General features: G+C 45.7%; 1 protein-coding gene and 1 non-coding gene across 2 annotated transcripts; one reads left to right on the forward strand and one right to left on the reverse strand.

Moving 5' to 3' along the window:
- Positions 1 to 8,380: 8,380 nt before the first annotated feature.
- LOC125589433 lies at positions 8,381 to 8,488 on the forward strand. Its single transcript, XR_007325623.1, has one exon. It is a non-coding gene; the product is annotated as a small nucleolar RNA R71 (small nucleolar RNA).
- A 2,990-nt stretch (positions 8,489 to 11,478) lies between these two features.
- Positions 11,479 to 12,525, reverse strand: LOC106368594. The gene has a single exon (XM_013808594.1). It carries the CDS (start codon positions 12,523 to 12,525, stop codon positions 11,479 to 11,481), a length of 1,047 nt encoding a protein of 348 aa, XP_013664048.1.
- Between the last annotated feature and the right edge of the window lie 2,587 nt (positions 12,526 to 15,112).

The raw sequence follows: 15,112 nt of genomic DNA on the forward strand, positions 1-15,112 counted from the left end.
TCGGTCGTTCCAAAGTGAGACTCCCCCGACCTTGGAGGCCGAAGAGGCCCGACTGTCCGGCTGCAAGGGAGATATGGCGGCCGAGAATGGAGATTTCGGTCTCGTCCTGGCCGACCTGAAATCCGCGTGCTTCCTTCCGACGTGTTGAGAAGACCCAGAGGGGAAAGACCCGATGGTGTGAGAAAACGGAGGTGGCGCGGCTCCAGGCTCGGACGAGGCAGCGGGTGAAGAGGGGGCGTAAGTTCTGAGGATGACTTGGGTTAGATCTCTTGCAAGATATTTTTTTTATGTTTTTACGTTTCGGCCTTGAATGGCCTTATTTGTATTTCGGGACTGGCCGTGTGTGGCTTTGAATCCCTGCCGCTCTGCGGCTTTCTTTTTATGGTAAGATAATCGGATAGCGCTTTTTATGAGTTTGCGAATAGTGGGGAGGAAGGTGATGAGTTGTCGTTTCATATCCTTCTTCGATTGTGAAATGTTTCATTCGAGACCTGTTTCGAGAGTTCTTCCGCGAGATGTGAACTCTGTGGGGGTGCTGAAGATGTCGAACATAAACATAGAGGCATGGTTTAAGAATCTCTTATCTCTCGATATCATGCCTTCGAGATGTTAGAGACCAGTGCGCTGGGTTTAGGGCAAGACCTAGGTTTACTCTCGGTTTAAGGATTGTGCGGTGACTAACCGGCTATCGTTTTTCCTGTCGCGATTTCTTCCTGATTCGTATCGATGTAAAGTCCGCGATAGGTTCTCGGCTTATACGACTTGTTTGATACGAATCGAGCATCTCTCCGGAGACCGGAAGTGCTAGACCAAAATTTCGGATTTCTTTTATAGCGCTATTATCCTTGTGTCGGATGTAAGAGAGTCATCTTCGTGAGATGGCTATGTCTGTTTAGGACGTTTTGTGAGTTCGATGTGATCAGCATCGGACTTGGTGGCGTGTGCCGTTGTTTCGAATTTTTTGCGCAAAATAGGTGCTAGTGTGTGCATATATATGTTTCTTTTGTGACGGAAGTTTCGTTCGTTCGAAAGAAATAAACTTTTGAGGCATCTTTTGCGACGTCTCGCGATGCCAAAGGTTGCTTCTCCTAAACGGTTGACTAATATCCGAAGACCTCGCACTGATTTTACAGGTGAGGAGGTTTTGATAAGTCGAAAACACCAAGAGCGTGGTAAGAAGTTTTTTCGATTTTGGGGAGTATACGAGTATACGTACCCACTCCCCCCTTTTTAATGAGGGGGGACAGCTGAATTTGCCTTTCGGCAAACTGCCTACGTACTCCTTGCGGAGATCAAGCCGTCTCGTAGTTCAGTGATTGCGGGTTGGTTCGTTTAGTGATAGTATTTTTTGAGATGCATCGCGTTCCAGGTTCTAGGAATTTTTATGCCCTGCATGTTGGCTATTTCGTAAGAACCTGGTCGGACGACTTTTTCGATTTTATAGGGACCTTCCCAGTTTGCTCCGAGTTTTCCCGCGTTTCGTTCAGCGGTGTTTTGGAAAACTTTGCGAAGGACCAGATCCCCCTGATTGAACCTACGATTTCGTACGTTGGAATTATAGTATTTTGCAGCGGCGTGCTGGTAGTTTTGAATTCGGATAAGCGCTCGATCCCGGCGCTCGTTAATGAGGTCGAGATCATCCAAGAGCATAGCATCGTTGAGTTCCTCTCGTTCGGGTAATAACCTTCTTCGAACACCGGGAAATTCAACTTCCGCGGGAATCATGCATTCCGTGCCGTATACCAGAGCGAAGGGAGTTTCTCCCGTTGCTCGCCTTGGGGTGGTACGGTGAGACCAGAGGACTCCCTCGAGTTCGTCGGCCCATCTGCCTTTTTTGGCCTCTAAGCGTTTCTTCAGTCCGTCGAGAATGGTCTTGTTGATTGTTTCAGCCTGTCCGTTGCACTGCGGATATCTGGGAGTTGACTTGTTGAGTCGTATCTTCCATTTTTCGCAGAATGCTTCGAATCGGGTGGAGATGAACTGAGACCCGTTATCGGTTACGATCTCGTAAGGAACTCCATGCCTACAGATGATGTTTTTCCATACGAAATTCTCGACTTGGACGTCCTTTATACTTGCGTACGAGTCCGCCTCTACCCATTTTGAGAAAAAATCGGTAAGGACTAGAAGGAAACGCTTTTGCTTTGAATTATGCAGAGGTCCGACAATATCCATGGCCCAGCGCATAAAGGGGTAGGGCGATGTGATGGAGGAAAGAACTTCGGCCGGTTGTCGGATGGTTGGTGCATGCCTTTGGCATTTTTCGCATTTTCGTGCGAATTTTTCGCAATCTCCGATCATTGTCGGCCAATAGTATCCATGGCGTTTGATTTTCACGGCTAGTGATCTCCCGCCGGAATGGTTGCCGCAGGAGCCGGAATGTATTTCCTCCATTACTTTTCTCGCCTTTTCTCCTTCCAGGCACGTCATGAGTGGTCCGGAGAATCTCCATTTGTAGATTTCGCCGTCCACTATTACGTAGCGTGCGGCCTGTGTTCGGATCTTGCGAGCTGCCCATTTTTCGGCGGGTAGTTGCCCGTTGACGATGTAGTCTCGAATCGTCTGAAGCCATGGGGTATCACAGCCGTAATCAGATTGCTCTGATGGTGGTGGTATGAAATTTCTTCTTCGTCGTCTTGGCCTTCTATGAGATTGACGACGATTGGTGGTCCGATGCTCGGATGTTCGATGAACTCGACCGGAATTACCCTTTTGAGTCCTGGATCGGAACTTGATGCTAGGGCCGCGAGGGCGTCCGCCTGGAAATTCTCGGAATGGGGGATCCGCGTAAGGGCAAAAGAGTCGAAGTCTTGAGCTAGACCTTGGACCAATTTGAGGTACGCGTCCATCCTTTCGTCTCTGGCTTCATACTCTCCGCTGAATTCACTGGCCACTAACTGGGAGTCGCAGTAAGCGTGGAGATTACGTAATCCGTGAGCCAAACGCAGCCCTGCGATTAATGCCTCGTATTCGGCCTCGTTGTTCGAGGCATGGAATTCCAGCCTGAACGATTGTTCCAAGATCTCGCCCGTCGGAGAGGTGAGACGGATTCCGATACCCGATCCTTGCTTGGATGAGGATCCGTCGACGTGGAGGAGCCAGGTGGAATTTGGTTCCTCATTGGTTATTGTTCCCGTTGGAAGTTCGACCAGGAAGTCTGCGAGCACTTGTGATTTTGCGCTTGTCCTCGGTCGGTATTCGATGTCATACTCGCTCAACTCGACCGCCCACTTAGCCAATCGGCCTGATTGACTTGGGCTATGCAAAATTGTCCGTAAGGGAAAAGTCGTGAGGATGACAATCGTGTGGGATTGGAAATATGGTCTTAGTTTTCGGGCCGATGTTACGACCGCGCATGCCAATTTTTCCATCAACGGATACCTAGATTCGGCATCCAGCAAGGTTTTGCTTATGTAGAAAATAGGTTTCTGCTCCCCGCGTTCTTCCCTGATCAGGACTCCGCTTACGGCCGTTGCCGACACAGCGATGTACAAGAATAAAGGTTCCCCTTCCACGGGTTTTGCGAGGACTGGAGGGGTAGCTAAATAGCGCTTCAACTGTTGGAAGGCGTTTTCGCACTCCTCCGACCATTCGAATTTTTTATTTCCTCGCAGGACGTCGTAGAAGGGCAGGCACTTATCTGTTGATCGTGAAATAAATCGGTTGAGCGCTGCGATTCTGCCGGTCAGTCTTTGGACTTCCCGCTTATTCTTTGGTGAAGCCATCTCGATTAGTGCGTTGATCTGTTTTGGATTCGCTTCGATACCGCGGTATGTGACCAAGTAGCCGAGGAATTCCCCTGATGCCACGGCGAATCTACATTTTGTCGGGTTGAGCTTCATGTTATGGGAATTTAATTGCGCAAAACACTCTTCGAGATGTGACACGTGATCTTTTGCTTTGAGGGATTTGACGAGCATGTCGTCGATATAAACCTCCATCGTTTTTCCGAGTTGTTTGGAGAACATTCGGTTTACGAGTCGTTGGTAAGTTGCACCGGCGTTTTTGAGGCCGAAGGGCATTACCTTATAGCAATAAGTTCCGCGATCGGTAATGAACGCAGTCTTCTCGCGATCGTCGGGATTCATCCTAATTTGATTATAACCTGAGAAGGCATCCATGAAGGATAAAAGTTCGTTGCCCGCTGTTGCCTCTACCAATCGATCGATATGTGGTAGAGGGAAGCTATCCTTTGGACATGCTTTGTTTAGGTCGGTAAAATCCACGCAAACTCGCCACTTCCCGTTTTTCTTTTTGACTACTACAGGGTTGGCGAGCCAGTCTGGGTATCTTACTTCTGTTATCGACCCAACTTTAAGCAATTTTTCGATCTCATCGTTTACTGCGGCAGCACGTTCGGGTCCTAGCTTCCGCCTTTTCTGCTTGATGGGTTTGAATGTTGGGTCGATATTCAACTCGTGACATGTTATGTTAATGTCGATCCCCGGCATATCTTCCGCAGCCCATGCGAATGTATTGAGGTTCTTTTTAAGACAGGCTATGAGTTCTGTTCTTAAAGGCTCGCGGAGATTGGCTCCAATCTCGACGCAGCGTTCCGGGAAGGCTTCGTCGAGACAGATCGTCACCACGGGTTCGCATGTTGGCTCGCGTTTTTCGTCTAGGGCTGCGATGCTGCGAGATTGCCAGAAGAGTTCCGCTGAATCTTGACCTCGTGTATCTTTGCTGGAGGTCTTTTTCTCCACTTTTCTAGGAGTGATCTCGAGGATTGGTCTTTTTCGTTTCAGTTCCGCGGCGAAGCAAACCTGTGAGACTCTCGGATTTCCCCATATTACCTCGACTCCGTTAGGGGTCGGGAACTTGAGGCAAAGATGGTACGTTGATGGGATTGCGCGCATGCGTTTAGCCATGGCGTCCCCATGATAACGTTGTAAGATGCGGGATGGTCAACGACTAGAAACTCTGTGACGTTCGTCACGGTTCCGGCTTTGACAGCGAGATTAATCGATCCGTAAGCCATGGTTATTTCCCCCGAAAGTCCCAGCAGTGGGCTTGGGTATTTTGTGACTTCGGATTGATTGATCCCCATTTTTTTGAGCGTTTCTTTGAAGACGATATCGGCCGAACTACCGGTGTCGATAAGCACCCTAGCGACGTCGATATCTCGAATCGTCAACTCGAGGACAAGGAGGTCGTTTCGAGGTTTGGCCCGATCGACCGTTGCTCCCCCCTTGAATGAGATGACGTTCGCGCACGTCGAGTCTTGCATATCGTTTCTGATCATTGAGTGGCTTTTCCGGGTTAGATTAATCCGTACTGTTTCCCCCTCCTTCTAGCGCCAAACTGTGGGAACCGAAATTCGCACTGTCGATTTCCGTTTAAATAAGGTAACTAGGAAAACCCTAATTTCCCAGAGGACCCGGATATCTGCTAATTACCACACGTCAAGCAATCAGAACACAAGAATAACAACGATAAGAATAAGAAATCGAAAAAGAGAGCAAAGTAGATCTTATTCCGAATCTGCGTATGAGCGTTTACAACAAGGTATAAGCCTGGGCTCGAGAGCTGTCGGCGAGATTCCTAGTTCTAGCAACCCTAAGACGGCTAAACCTAATTGAGTCGCAGCTCGAAATAACAAAAACGGAAAATTGCCTAAATTGCTCTAAGTGCTAAGTTTGCTCTGAAAAGTGCTCTCTTCATGCTCCTCGCCTAGGACTCCTTATATACTAGCTCCAATGTCGGTTTACGCTTTTACTCTTCTGCCTTAAGCCGTCATAGCATAAAAATGGAGATATTCCATTTTCCCGATCTTCCAATTATCTTCAAAACTTCCGCATTTATCCGCGGAAACTTGACATTTATCCTTCCTTGTGGACCAAGCGTAATCCGTGCTGCGGTTTACGGGCTTTTGGTTAAGAAATCTTAGGATGGGCCTCGAGTCGTGTTTTAAATCCCTTTGGGCCATCTTACGACTCGACACGTTTACTACGAATTCTTTTCGATAAAGAACGAACTTTCTGCGGTTTCTAATCCGCGAAGTTTTATTGATGGATTTGAATAGCGGAAAACATGGACTGAGCTTGCTACGGTCTTCGGGAGATAGCATTCGAAGGTTTGACGAGAATGCATGGATTGATGTCGTATCGATTTTCGGAAGGGTTCAATCGCTACACAGCGACTGAACTTCGGCTCGAGCCCGGTTGCTACGTAGCGACCGAGCGGGACGATCGGTCGGTCGCAACATAGCGACCGAGCTTTGGCTCGAGCTCGGTTGCTACGTAGCGACCGAGCGGGATGAGTGCTCGGTCGCTACGTAGCGACCGAGCGAGACGATCGCTCGGTCGCTACGTAGCGACCGAGCTTTGGCTCGAGCTCGGTCGCTACGTAGCGACCGAGCGGGACGATCGCTCGGTCGCTACGTAGCGACCGAGCGGGACGAGCGCTCGATCGCTACGTAGTGACCGAGCTTTGGCTCGAGCTCGGTCGCTACGTAGCGACCGAGCGGGACGAGCGCTCGGTCGCTACGTAGCGACCGATCTGGGGTTCGAGCTCGGTCGCTACGTAGCGACCGAGCGGGACGATCGCTCGGTCGCTACGTAGCGACCGAGCTTGGCCGAGCTCGGTCGCTACGTAGCGACCGAGCGGGACGGACGTTCGGTCGCTGCGTAACGACCTGTTTCGAGCTTTTGTCGGACATCTCGATTCTTTCTTCCGTAAAGCTTTTTTTGTAAGGAAGAATCTATTTCGAAAAGTACTCTTCGGAAAAATTCTTATTTTTTTCCTCGGACGTTTTGAATGTTAAATTTGTCGTAACCGTTTTTGACCCCAACAGCTCTCCTCTGATATTCTTCCTGAGATCAATCCCTTCATAAAGTTGCGCATGGAGGGCATCATCTGGATCGCATCCATCAAGGAGAGTCGGACGGTTAGGTCCTCCAACATCTTTCTGCACTTCATCTCCTCTCGGTCCTTACGAGTAGCCTTTGCTGGAACAGGGTAAGGGACTTTAGGAGTGTATTCACGAGCAGGAACGGGCTTTGGGATCGGACGGACAGCCTCAGCTGGTTGTTTTGGTCCTGGCGAATTGGTTCCAACTGTTGGTTCCCTCTCCTTCTCAGCTGCCGGGGTATCGGCTGGTGGTTGTTCTAACTCTTTCTGCTTCCCCTTCTCAGCCGCAGTGAACCTCTTCTTTACCGGTTCCGACAGTTGCTTTCCACTTCTCAGCTCAACCGCATTGCACTCCTAAGGGTTTTTGTCGGTTTTCCCAGGTAGAGTACCTTGTTGCCTCTTGACGCTCTCAGCAGTCTGAGCAATCTGAATGTCTATCAGTCTCATATGGCTCGCGACATTGTCGTACTTGGTGCTCAAATCGCTGAACATATGGTTCATTCTGGTATTGATCTCGGTAGTAACCTGGTTTAGAGCCTTCCCTTGGAGTTGTTGTCCTTGGAGAAGCTGCTGCAACATAGCTTTTGTCTCATCTTGTGGAACAGCGACAGGAGCGGAGGTAGCTGGCTGAGTGTTCTAGTGTTTCTGCATCTGAGGTGGATTGTTATGCGGTTGGCTTAGAACATAGGTTCGGGGTTGGTAGTTCTTTTGATACTCAGCAGTCTGAGCAATATGAATGTCTATCAGTCTCATATGGCTCGCGACATTGTCGTACTTGGTGCTCAAATCGCTGAACATATGGTTCATTCTGGTATTGATCTCGGTAGTAACCTGGTTTAGAGCCTTCCCTTGGAGTTGTTGTCCTTGGAGAAGCTGCTGCAACATAGCTTTTGTCTCATCTTGTGGAACAGCGACAGGAGCGGAGGTAGCTGGCTGAGTGTTCTGGTGTTTCTGCATCTGAGGTGGATTGTTATGCGGTTGGCTTAGAACATAGGTTCGGGGTTGGTAGTTCTTTTGATACCCGGCATACTGACCTTGGTTACTCTGTGTAGGATCAGCTGGTTTGTCTTGCTTAGGCCAGAAAAGCTGTGGGTTGTTCCTCACGTTAGGGTTTGGGTGGTAGTTTTTTGAGCTGCCATCCTTGCCCATTCACGTAGCTCACCTCTTGCTGATCGCCTCCTGATATTTCAGCATCAAACGCCAGGTCACCGACACTCTTCTCAGGAGCTGCTTCTTCCATTATGAACACTTGGCTTTGGTTTCCCTTAAGCAGTTGATCCACCTTTGCAGCGAGATTTTCTATTTAAGCAGTTGATCCACCTTTGCAGCGAGATTTTCTATGTTGTTCACACTCTTCGAGCGGTCATGCTCCTTGTTCTTGTTTAGTGAACTTGAAGCCATATTCTCAATCAGCTCGAACGAACCAGGTGTGGTTTGAGTCATGAAATCTCCATTACTCGAAGAATCAAGGGTGTTTCGAAACTCATAGCTCACTCCATCATAGAACACCTCCAATATATATTCATCGTCAAACCCATGGTGCGGGCACTCTGTCTGGTACTCCTTGTACCTCTCCCAAGCTTTATGAAAAGGTTCATCAGACTTCTGCTTGAAATTGGAGATCATGTGCCGTAAAGCCGCGGTTTTAGACTTCATGTAGAAGTGGACCAGGTCCCATGAGGTAAGAGAGTCGGTTGGCAGAGATTGGAGCCAGCGAGAAGCTTTCCCTTCAAGAGAGAATGGGAACAGTGTGCATTTGACATAGTCTGGTGGCACTCCGTTAGAGCGAGAGAAATTGCAGATTCTCTCAAAGGCTTCGATGTGGTCCATCGGGATTTCAGTAGTGAGACCGCTGAACGTGCTCTTCTGTACCAGGCTTATCAGTGCAGGTTTGATCTCATAGTCTTGCCGAGTGCAAGGAGGAGGGTTAATGGGGGAGCGGTTAGTAGCGAAGTTCCGCGGAAGGTTCCGCTCTCCAATAGGAGCACCACGCTCTTCTCGCGCGGCGTTCTCAGCTGCTTCTTGAGCAGCTTGTTGCTGATTCTGGATGGTCTGCTGCATCTGCAACATCTGTTGTTGTTGAGTCTGCATTTGTTGTTGAATGATTGCCAGTGCAGCAGTGAGGTAATCATGATTGCCGTGATCACCCATGTTGGTGTTGGTTGTTCTCGGCTGTTGACGGTTTTGTCTTTCTAATCTTGCGAGTTCGTCGTTGGTTAGTTGATGTAGTGGTCCTTGTGCGTTGCTCCGAGTATGTCTACTGGTCATGCACTTGGATCATCTGTTCCAACAAAGAATTAAAAGCAAGTTAGATATCTCAGACTAAATATTAAACCAAAAAATAAAGGTAAAAGCCTGGTCCCCGTCGCAACGGCACCAAAACTTGATACACTAAAAATGAATCATTGCTACTGTCAAGTTAACAGTGGTAATTGCAATATTTGAGATTCAATCCAGAGGACCAGTTTACTCTTTACTCTTATGAGTTCAATATTAAGCTGGGAAACAAGTGGGGTTTTAAAATCAATGGCGACGCAAGTAACTAGAATACCTAGAGATTTAAATTCGATTTAGATGAAAGCCGGCGTAGGGTTGTTCATCGGGTGTCAATGCGGAACCAAACAACTATTCAAGTGCAATGAGGTGCAGTCTAGAACTCAGATCACTCGGCTAGAACAATCCACTATCGTGGACTTGTTCCCTTTGCTGATCGGTCTTGAGTCCTAAGCTCTCACATGAAACAAGACGCGTAGCAAGCCTTAGAGATCAGGTCCGATTAGTTCACTTAATACCCTAATATCTACTCTCGCTGATTAGGGATATGAAGCTCATTCAATACATGTCAATTTATCTCCTAAGCGGTTAGCTAGGTGATTAAACTTGAGATCGAACATTAGGTGATCAATTCAATGCAAGCAGTAAGAACAATATGAATGAAGAACAATTAAAATCACTTATTTGCGTTTAGCTCATGCGATTGACACCCTAAAACCCTAAGCAAGCTTAGCCGACTACTCAATCATAAAGCAAAGTGATACAGACATGATTTCTCAATAATACTGCATATAAAATAAAGTAGAAAGACAAGGGTTCAGGATGATCTTCTCGTGAAAATGAGAGATGAAGCCTTCTCCCTTTCAAGTTGCTAAATCGCCAAAATAGTTCTAGGTTTCTTGCCAAAACAGCGTAGTCAAAAAGAAATGATAGGATAGGCTTTTTATATGGAGGCGCCGGTGGTAAAGAGAGAAGAGATGGAATCTAGGGAAAACTTCCGAAATCTTGGAAGTTTCCTTAGTGATCGGGAACAGTCAGACACTTGTTCTCTTCGGGAACAACCTTCAGATTGGTCTGACTGACTGTTCTGCGTCGGATATTCCAAAATGACATCTTTCTTCATGGAACTCTCTTCTTTGCTCTTTCACCTGCTCCAAACCTAGAATGATATCAAATAAGCACGAATTAGGACTGAGAATTAACTCAAAGCACACATATAATGGTATTAAAAACACCATATATCATGTAACTTCCATGTTTGGGAATTCGATTTTGTGATATCATCCTTCGGGACGAGTTAGATTACGAAATCAGCTAACACTTGTGCTTTTGAGCTCGTTCGCGGTTTATATTCGATATCATATTCGCTGAGTTCGATTGCCCACTTCGCCAATATTCCTGATTGGCTTGGATTGTGGAGTACTGTCCGTAGGGGTTGCGATGTCATGACCGTGATTGAACGCGACTGAAAATAAGGTCTTAATTTTCGGGCTGCGGTTACTGCTGCTAGCGCTAGTTTCTCCATCACCATCACGGGGTACCTGGTTTCGGCGTCTACCAACGATCTACTTACATAGTATATTGCTTTTGCTCTCCGCTTTCTTCGCGAATTAGCACTCCGCTTACTGCGTGTTCGGAGGTTGCTACATACAAAAAGAGGGTCTCTCCTATGATTGGTTTTGACAGAACGGGCGGTTCGCTGATATATGTCTTAAGCTCTTTTAGGGCGGAGTCCCATTCGGTGTTCCATTTGAACTTCTTGTTTCCTTTCAGTAGCTTGTAGAAAGGGAGGCATCTGTCGTTTGATCTAGAGATAAAGCGGTTCAGCGCAGCTATTTTACCGGTGAGGCGCTGTACTTCTCGGATCGATACTTGAGGTAAGGTATCGATGAGCGCGGCGATCTGTTTCGGGTTGGCCTCGATTCCCCTTTCGGTTACAAGGTATCCGAGGAACTCTCCGGAGGCCACTCCGAAAGTGCATTTTGTAGGGTTCAGTTTCATCCTGAAATTATTAAGAATGTTGAAACACTCTTGGAGTTGTAGAAAAATGGTCATTGACTTTTGATGACTTTACTAGCATGTCGTCTATGTAAACCTCCATCATTCTTCCAAGTTGTGTGGAGAACATTTTATTTACTAGCCTTTGATAAGTAGCTCTGGCGTTCTTTAGCCGAACGGCATTACTTTGTAGCAATAGGTACCCCGCTCGGTGATGAAGCTAGTTTTTTCCTGGTCGTCGGGATTCATGAGGATCTGATTGTAACCAAAAAATGCATCCATGAACGAAAACAATTCATGATCGGCCGTGGCTTATACCAGCCGGTCGATATGCGGTAATGGGAAACTATCTTTTGGTCATGCTTTGTTGAGGTCGGTGAAATCGATACACACTCTCCATTTTCCATTTTTCTTTTTTACTACGATTGGGTTTTCGAGCCAGTCAGGGTATTGGACTTCACGAATAGAACCGATTTTTAGGTGCTTGTCCACTTCGTCGTTTGCTGCCTTGGCTCGTTCGGGTCCTAGTTTCCTTCGTTTCTGCTTGACAGGCTTAAACGTAGGGTCGACGTTTAGGTCATGTGAGGTGATATTGATGTCGATTCCGGGCATATCTCCCGCAGACCATGCAAATGTCTTAATATTTTGCTTGAGGAAAGATACGAGGTCGTTCTTGACTTCAGGAGGGAGATCGTTCCCGATGTTGACGCCTTTTTTGGGGGAGCTCTCGTCTAGGGCGACGACGCTCGATAGATCTTTGGCGGGGTCTTTTACTGAGAGGTCGCGTGCGAGTGGGATATTCTCCTCCTTCTGCGGCATTTTTCGGAATTCGGACATGTAACAGGCTCGGGCTTGTTTTTGGCTTCCGAGTATGGTTTTCTCGCTGGTTGAGGATAAAAACTTCACGCATTGGTTATAAACCGAGGCGAGCGCCCTCATCTGGTGCAACCAGGGGCGCCCTACGATGGCGTCGAAAGGCATAAGATGACTGACTACGGTGAATTCTGTTTTCAGTTCCAGATCATGAGTTCTGGTGGTTAATAATATGATCCCGAGCGGACGAACCGACTTTCCTTCGAAGCTAGCGAGGGGAGTCGCTTCTTGTTTGATAATTGGGATCGGTTGCTTGAGGGACCGTAGCGTTTTTTGCGAGATGATGTCGACAGCGCTTCCGGTGTCGACGAGGATTTTCAAGAAGACGATCCCTTCGACTTCCAGTGCGATCACCAAGGCATCGTCGTGGGGCTTATCGAGCTTTATAGTTTCGTGCTCGTAGAAAGTCACGATTTTTCCTTTTTGTATCGTATCTTCGCAGGCGATGTTGGTGGAATCGTCGGTCGCTTCTCGCGAAGTGCATGATTGCTCGTTGAGAGCATTAACTTTTCTCGATGCGATCGGCTTCATCGATCTGAAGAGGTCGAGATTGATTGATTCGGCGCAGTCGGATCGGATTGGGGTAGGTTCAATAGTCGCGCTTAGGAAACTTAGATTGGTTTCTTAGCAAAGATGTTTTTCGTTTATCTTCCCCACAGTCGGCGCCAAAATGTAGAACCTAAAATCTACACTAAGTATTTGATAGTGATCGGGGTTTGATCTAGGGAAGAAAAATGATGTAGGCAACGATATCTTTAGAACACAGCGATGTTAAACAGTTTCCAGTAGGTAAAAATGGATTTTATTGATGAATAAGATCGAATACAATGAGTTGAACTAGATCGAATGATACAAACGAGAACCGTAAAGAAAAGAGTCTAAGATGGGGAGGAAACAAGGTCGATATTAGTGTGTAGCTCTCTCTAGGGTTTTCAACGTGTCATTCTTCATGTCTCTCCTTTTTTTATACTAAGTCGACTTTGTGATCTCCGTAACAGCTCTGTGATCTCCGGGACTACTCCGCGATCTCCGGGACTACTCCGCGATCTCTGGGACCTCGACTCCTTCGCTTTCGAGCTTGATTGCTTGCTATGGACTTCGGTTCCTTAAGGCCTATAACTTTGATCGCGGCTCGTTAACGTTTTGACCGAAATTGGGTCCAACAATCGCTAAGACAGATTTTTACCCCAACAACTGCCGTGACAAAAGCTGGTGTACAAACATAACCGAGAACTTTTGGTCCCCCATCATCATAACTTAACGGAATTTTGAATCTGCCAACATCTCATGTTGCTCATCTGATAGAGCTTTCTTTATTGCCTTAATCCATCGCAAGTTGTTTGAGGTTATCCGTTTCCGACCTGATGGTTTGAACCCGGTCTGAAAAATGCGCTTAGGTAAGTCTAACTCTTTCATTCTACAATATAGGAAAACAAAACAATTAATGCGGGAAACCAGACATCATGGACAATTGTACTATTATATAATTAGTTTCATTAAAGTATAGTTTGCAGAAGTACGGTTGCTTACAATTTCAAGATATTCTTTTTTTTAACACCACGAATTCAGGATATTCATGGTATAAAACACCAGTTAAATTCAAACTTGTGACCTCAAAACAAGAGGAATAAAAAAAATTACTATACAAATGCCATATGCTGCTGATACATACATACTTGTGAACCTCCAGTTACGTGGAGCAAGTATTCAACATTATAGCAAAAAACTTATACTAATATAAGGTAAGTCTAACTCTTTAGTTCTACAATATAACAATTAATGCGGAAAACCAAACATCATGGACAATTGTACTACTATATAATTAGTTTCTTTAAATTATAGTTTGCAGAAGTACGGTAGCTTACGATTTCACGACATTCTTTTTTTTAACACCACGAATTCAGGATATTCATAGTATAAAACACCAGTTAAATTCAAACTTCTGACGTCAAAACAAGGGGAAGAAACACAGATTAATATACAAACGCCATATGCTGCTGATACATACATACTTGTGAACCTCCGGTTACGTGGAGCAAGTATTCAACATTATAGCAAAAAACGTATACTAATATGCAGCGGCGGAGGCAGAATTTTATTTTAGAGGGGTCAATGTGATAACAAATGTATTTTGCAAGGGTCAATAAGCTAAATTTATCAGATTTTTCTTTGGAAATACAAGTAAATTTTTTTTTTCAAAAATTGACATGGGTCAATTGACTCTCCTGATTGTACATTGGCTCCGCCACTGCTAATATGAGAGACCAAGAAAGTGCACTAACATAGTATATTGCAATGAAACACAAATCTATCACTGCATCACGTTGTACATAGTTTAGAACCTTAAAAGCCGTCCAAAAAAGAATAACAACCATCACTATATATAGAATACATATAATGCAGACACAACTATACTATATTTGTAAGCTTTCTATCACATACAGTACCCCACAAATTTGTCAATATACCTTTCCAACCTAATTTTTTTGAAGTAACATATTGTACTACCACATTTCCATGACACAGTAAAACAATCTGCAACAACGAATACGATAGTACTAATAGCATATCTCCTTACGATATACAGGAAGTTGCATCTATTCTACAAATTCCTCAAGATATGCTTATTATAGATAGGGAACTGCAAAACTACATACACACACGCAAAGGTTACTACTCAATGTAAACGTGTAGTAAATACATAGTTCTAAATATTCACCAAATAAAGTGAACTAACTATTTTCAATGGGATTCATGAGTAGTATAGTACAGCCTCCACCCAACAGAAATTACACAATTCCGAGACACCGCATCATATTTCCAACACTCGTTTTGATACATCGCCATACCTAACAAGTACATTGTAATCTATATGTATTTGTACAGCTAACCTTATTAGTGATCAATTTTACTCTTCAAATATGTTTCGCTGGAAACACTTGTCAGAAACTATTCTTGTCCCCCGGTTTGATGCTCCAACACACCAAATCTGCGGTGAGTCATCACTTTCAATCCTGGATTAAATCTCAAATTTTTGGCTTCATAACAATTTTCCAAAACGTAAAGGCACAAAATTCTTACCAAAATGTTGGGTTCTGTCGATTATGTGGCACATCTT

Source organism: Brassica napus, chromosome C6, assembly GCF_020379485.1.
Source record: "Brassica napus cultivar Da-Ae chromosome C6, Da-Ae, whole genome shotgun sequence".
Taxonomy (NCBI): Eukaryota; Viridiplantae; Streptophyta; class Magnoliopsida; order Brassicales; family Brassicaceae; genus Brassica; species Brassica napus.

Bases quoted from the DNA above. Each gene is read 5' to 3' on its own strand.
- LOC106368594 (XM_013808594.1), bottom strand. From the start codon at position 12,525: ATGAAGCCGATCGCATCGAGAAAAGTTAATGCTCTCAACGAGCAATCA.